At 55.3% G+C, this 5933-nt stretch overlaps 1 protein-coding gene across 1 annotated transcript in view; it reads right to left on the reverse strand.

Annotated features, from left to right (window-relative positions):
* Positions 1 to 670: 670 nt before the first annotated feature.
* The window catches only part of MERTK (MER proto-oncogene, tyrosine kinase), a gene marked incomplete at its 5' end in the record, with an annotated part of 8321 nt that continues 3058 nt past the window's right edge, over positions 671 to 5933 (reverse strand). Inside the window, 4 exons of the mRNA XM_017730422.1 lie at positions 671 to 858; positions 1134 to 1287; positions 3455 to 3606; positions 3827 to 4010. Coding sequence (XP_017585911.1) covers positions 701 to 858; positions 1134 to 1287; positions 3455 to 3606; positions 3827 to 4010 — 648 coding nt within the window. The remainder of the gene's footprint in view (positions 859 to 1133; positions 1288 to 3454; positions 3607 to 3826; positions 4011 to 5933) is intronic.

The following is a 5933-nucleotide window of genomic DNA, read 5'->3' on the forward strand; positions in this document are numbered from 1 at the left end:
GAGCAGTTAAATGCCACTTGGGAAGTCACAAGGAGGAGTGAGGAGTGCTGGGTTATTGCAGGAGAAAACAGCCCTTTGTCCGTGATTTTAAACAATGCCGGGCCATTGAACCCGGCGTGGGATGAGGCAGGAGGGTTTCTCTAGGCCATGGGATATTATGGACTCATAGAATCATGGAGCTGAAAGGAACCCACAGGGATCATCCAGCCCAGCTCCTGGCCCTGCACCTCAACAATCCCACCCTGGACATCCCTGGGAGCGGTGGCCAAGCACTCCTGGAGCTCTGGCAGCCTCAGGGCTGTGCCCATTCCCCGGGGAGCCTGGGCACTTCCCTTTGGGGGAAGAATCTCTTCCCAAAATCCAGCCTAACCCTCCCCTGCCACAGCTCCAGCCATTCCCTTGGGTCCAGGTCACCCTCTGGTGACCAGTGACATCTCTGCTCTCTCATTTCCGTGCTGAAACACCTCCCCCACAAAGTTGCACAAGTTCACTTCCCTTTAAAAATAGGAATAGTGAGCAAAAGGTGAACTGCTGAGCTAAGAGAGGGAGGGGAAACAAAAATCCACTTAGTCCCTCACCACGGGCATAACAAACATCACTTGTGGTAACAACGTCAGTCCTGGGGACAGAATCCTTGTCCCCAAATCCAGCAGGGGCTGCTGGCCACCCACCCCTGGGAGTTGCCCCGTTTTCCATCCCCTTACCCGTATTTTGTCTCCACGCATCGTTTCTGGATGACCACGGTCAAGCAGAGGATGAATCCGACGGCAATTGTCCCACAGATAAATCCCAGGGCTATGACAAAGGAGTCGGCAATCCCGGAGGCTGGAGTCGAAGAGGGGGCTGAGGTTATTAATCCTAAGAAAATATCCTGTTAATGGAGCCGGTGAAAGAGTCAGCCTGCAGCACCCGGGGCTTGGGGCAGGAATTCCCAGGGGTTTTCAGCGCAGCCCAAAGGGTTACACGGGAAAAGAGGGAATGAGGAGCGAGGCTTTCCTGCTCCCAAACCAGGACCAGCTCCCCGATCCCTGGCTGACAGGGAAAGCATCCCAAGGAGGATGGAGCGATGCCCAAGGGCCTCATGGAAATCACACCCTGCGCTTCTCCCAGCATCCCGCCCTGCTCCTCCTTACCGCTGGCAGGGATGAAGATCTCCACGGGAAGGCTGAAGGGTCCCACGCCCCCCTTGGTGACGGCGGCCACGCGGACGGAGCAGGAGGCGTTGGTGGCCACCACGGGCAGCACGGCCACGCTGCCGTTCCGCCAGGCCTCGGCAGAGACGTTCTGCTGGAGAGAGGAAGGGGAAGAAAATCCTGGGCTGGGGAAGGCAGGGAGAGCTGGGGACTTACTGAGAACCGTCCCCTTGGCAACGCCTGGAGCCGCTTTGCTCTCGCAGCCCGGAGGAAGTGCGGCACCCGGCTATTTAGGGAGAAGAATGGCCCTGTGTGCGAGGGCCGGATGGGATCGGGAACGGAGCTGAGCCGCGCTTCCCGTTCAGTCCCAGCCTTTCTGGCCCTCTCTGCTTCGCAGCAGCAGCAGCCAGGGCCAGAAAGAGGCAGGGAAGGATCTGGCAAGGAAGGGAAAGGCTCTGGTCACACGGGTTGTGACCCTCGGCCTCCGCTGCGGCCACTTCAGCCACGGGAGCCCTGTGAGCCCCAGCACCCAGGGATCCGTGTGCTCCTGGTGGGATCCTCCAAGCACTCCAGAAGTAGATCCTAGGGCAGGTATTTTCTGCCTGCGGCTTTTGTGCCCAGCTAATTATATCCCAGCTTTTTACGTGCTTCCCTGGCTGGTGCCATGGCAAGAGGCAGCGTGGCTTGGTAAAAACACCGCAGTCTTTCCCTGCAAATTCCATCCTTTCCTGGATGCTGCTGCTCCCTGCCGATTTCCAGCTGCAAAACAGCTGGCAGCTGCAGCCAGAACATCTGGCAGGCTGCTGTGCCCAGCAGAGCCTGGCTCCTTCCTGAACGTCCCACAGAAGAGCAGGAGCTGCGGGGGATCGGAGGGCGAGGAGAGGGAATGGAGCTGAGGGGGATCGGTGGACAAGGAAAGGGAATCAGCTTCTCAGAGGGAAGCAGGTTCTGCTCCCTGTCCCAAAAAAGCTACGGAAAGGGATGTGAAACACCCTGGGAATGTGTCTGCACCTACGGGCAGTGACAGGAGCAGGGACCTCTTGTCACCTCTGCTCCCACATTCCTGCCTTCCTCCTCCTTGTATCCACATGGGATCCTTTCCCCACCACCAGCCTAAAACTGGGATCCTTCCCTATCCCAGAGGGCTCTGCTGTGTCATCTGAGGACAGGCCCAGGCCGTGAGCACAAAGCAGGGCAGACCTGCCAAATCCATGGGATTTTAGGAGTTTTGTGGTAGTTGAGGAATTTCTCCCTGTCCCAATGCCGGAAGCCGTGGCTCCAACAAGGACTGCTGGTTAAAGAGGAAAATAAACCAATTTTGGGGAATTTTCTGGTTGTGGAGAGGCCTGCAGGTGGCCCTGTGACACCGAAATCCAGCTTCTTCCTGACTTTATCCTGCAAAAACTGCTGGTTATTTTGGGGCACTCCAGATTTAGCCTGTGCAGGGCCACAACTCAGGGACCTTTACTTCACGGAATCATCCTCACAGAATCACTTAGGCTGGAAAAGACCTCTGAGATCCCTGAGTCCAACCTTAGAAGGAGCTTTTCGAGTAGTCAGAACTCCAGCCTCATGCCTCAGACTCATGGAAAAACTGAGAACTGGAAAAAATTTCACTCCATAAGCTGGAAAAATGGACAGAAAACAACAACAACGAAAACAGCAACAACAAATCTCCCAGGGCTTAAAGGGCAAGGCCTGGATTCAGCCTTTTGCTGCAGAGAGACAGCTCCTGTCAGCACTTTTTTTCCGAGTCACAAGACCATGATTTTGTTTCCCTGGCTTCATTCAGGCTGGATCTATACGGAGGAGCAAAAGGAGAACAGAAAGTGCAGCATCCTACAAAAAAAGCGGGATGAGTCACTGTTTCCAGCTGGGGTCACTCTGCCAGCCTGGCACGGCGGAACCCAAACCACAGCTGGATCCATCCCTGCTGTTATCCACGGGCTCTGGATGGGATCTTTAGCCCAGAGCCCGGGCCAACCTTGCCCTAGCTGCAAATTCCTGCAGCTGCTTCGCAAATCCTAGAAAAGGCAGGCAGGGTGTGCCAGGTGATTTCATGCAGTCACGGAGAGGCCTTTGGGCCAAGGAGTTCCTCGAGCTCTGAAATGCTGTGCATGGGATAAATCCCAGCTGAGTAAGGAACAGCTCAAAATCCAGGGAATGCAAGGCCAGGAGTGGTTTGAAGCGCACATGAAAGCCCGAGACAGCAAAGAAATGAGCTCCAAAAGAATCCATGGAAGCACCATAACCCATCTGGACATCCCTGCCGGGATTTTTTCCAGGATTTAGCCGTTCTTCCCCATTCCCTGGTGACTCACCATGCCCTCGGAGTTGTGCCACCTGTACCAGATGTGGTAGCCCTGGAGCTCCCCGTGGATCCTCTCCAGGGATGGCTTCACCCAGCGGATCTCCAGCGAGGAGCTGGATTCATTGAAGGCCACCGTCACGTTCAGCGGCGGCGTGGTCGGAGCTGCGGGAATCATCGGGAAAGGAGGTGAGGGGATCCAGGAGAATGGGTGCAGAAATGTGGGAATCTGATGGAAAACGAGCTGGAGCTCAAGCAGAAAGCCCACGGAAAACGGGGAACTTTCCTTCCCCACCCTGGGAGCAACCAGGACTCCGGAGCAGCATCTCATCCCGAGGCATTGAGGCAGGGAAACCCTTCCCAGTCCTCACTCCCCGTTTCCTACCTCCCTCGGTGGTGCTGGCCGTTATCCAGGGGCTGAACGCCGACCAGCCCACCTCATTCCCGCAGGAAACGCGGATGTTGTACTCTTCCATGGGCTCCAGCTGCTGGATGTGAAACACGTGGGGAGGCACCGAGGTCTGGAAGGGCTGAAGGGAGACGTTGCCTCTTGGAACAACTTCCTTGACCTTGAATTGGAAAATCAGTCCACAAACAGGGATTAGTCAGCAACAACCTGCAGGGAGAGACGTTGGAAAACAGGATCCGGAGCCCTGCCTCCCATCCCAACTCCGCAGGCAACAGTTCCTGCAGGAAAAGCTCATGGCAGGATATTCACAGGGCACAGGGAGAGGGCTCCAGCACGTGTGGAGTTGGGAACATTCCAGGGATGTTGGGAAGGAGGTAGGGATGATCTGCTGTCTCTTGTGGCATGGAGCAAAAGGAGCGCCAAATAAAATAACCAGGCAGCACATCCCAGATAAACAAAATAAAGCCCTTTTTCTGTGCAATGCACCGTTGGAAAATAGGATTTATCTCAGTGGGAGGTCACGGGCCTAATCCCAATCCTTGTCACATTTAGTAGCATGGATGGATTCAACATCCCAAAACCAAGTCCTGCTTTTCACAGAAAGACAAATTGCTGAATGTGGAGCCCCCCTGGAGCTGCCCACAGAGCCACTGCAGCTTTCCAGGAAACATCTCATTTTGTGGGAAGCACTACCTGGACTGGGACAGAGGGGGAAAGAGGGAAGAGCAAGGACAAGGACCTCCCAACCCATGTGCACAAGGTCGTGCACTCCTCTGCAAAGCCTCCATCCATGATTTTGGGATGGCAGGAGACCTGTCCTTGTGCTCAATCAAAAGAACCCCCCATGGTATCCCAGGATGGTCTCAGCATCTGTTTCCCAGCCAAAATATAAGAGAACAGCCTTCAGCCTCAGGTTTTCATGGAGAGATTCCCAGAAATATTCCAAGTAGCTCTTTGGGAGACTCTGCAAGCCTGGGGTTGCTGCAGCCACACGCTTGTCCCAGTCACACGCTTCCCAACCAAGCAGCGATCCCGAAGTCGGGATTTGGAGGGGCAGGTTCCCCTCAGCTCCCCATTCCTTAGAAACAATGGGAAGGAGCTGAGGGGTTGCCTGTGTTCTGGAAAAGTCAGGGAATGCCACCTCCATCCCCAAGCTGTCCCCAGGTGCTCTGAGAGAGGCGAGCAGTGACCAGAGGAACACACACGACACCTCCGGGACCAGACATCCTGAGCATCCAGCCCAATCCTCAACTTGTCTTCTCAGAATAAAATCCATCGAATCCATGGATTTTGGCGGAAATCAGGATGTTTGCGAAGTGCACCAGTTGGAATTGGCAGGTGGGCCAGCTGCAGCCCTCGGGAATGAGTCACTGGCTCGGGGGTGGGGGAGGGGGCGCCGGGGATTATCCAAGGGGACAGAAGCAAAAGGGCTGAGTCACAGCTGTGTTTTTGCCAGAATCCCTCTCCTGTTTTCCAAAGGCCACTTCCTACAGACAGACCAGGAATGTTAAGTCATAGGAAATTCCTTGGCTCTCCACCCTGCCTCCCAAGCTCCAGCTGGAAGGCAGCAGCAGGACATGGTGCTAATATTAGCCCTGGTACCTTTCTTCCCTGGAATTCCTTTCACTTTTACCTGGCTTCAAAGGTTGCCTCTCTCCACGTGCTATCCCAGCTGGAGTGGAGATTTTCCAGGATAAAAACTGTATCCATCAGACAGCAAGATGGGCTTGGACTGGGAAAGCCGGCCACGTGCAGCAGGTGGAAAATGCCTGCGGGCTCCACCCACAGAGGTGGCATTCCCTGAGTTGTCCAGGAATGGGGAGCTGAGGGGAACCTGCCCCTCCAGATCCCGGCTTTGGGAATGCTGCTTGGTTGGGAAGGGTTTAACCAGGACAAGCGTGTGGCTGCAGCACCTCCAGACTTGCAGAGTCTCCCGAGGAGCCACTTGGAGCATTTCTGGGAATCTCTCCATGAAAAGGCAGCGTAACCTGAGTGCGTTGCCCAGTGGAAAGGGGCTCCAAGAGAGCTGGAGAGGGACTTGGGACAAGGGCATGGAGTGACAGGACAAGCAGGAAAGGCTTGC

Source organism: Corvus brachyrhynchos, unplaced genomic scaffold (assembly GCF_000691975.1).
Source record: "Corvus brachyrhynchos isolate BGI_N302 unplaced genomic scaffold, ASM69197v1 scaffold133, whole genome shotgun sequence".
NCBI lineage: Eukaryota > Metazoa > Chordata > Aves > Passeriformes > Corvidae > Corvus > Corvus brachyrhynchos.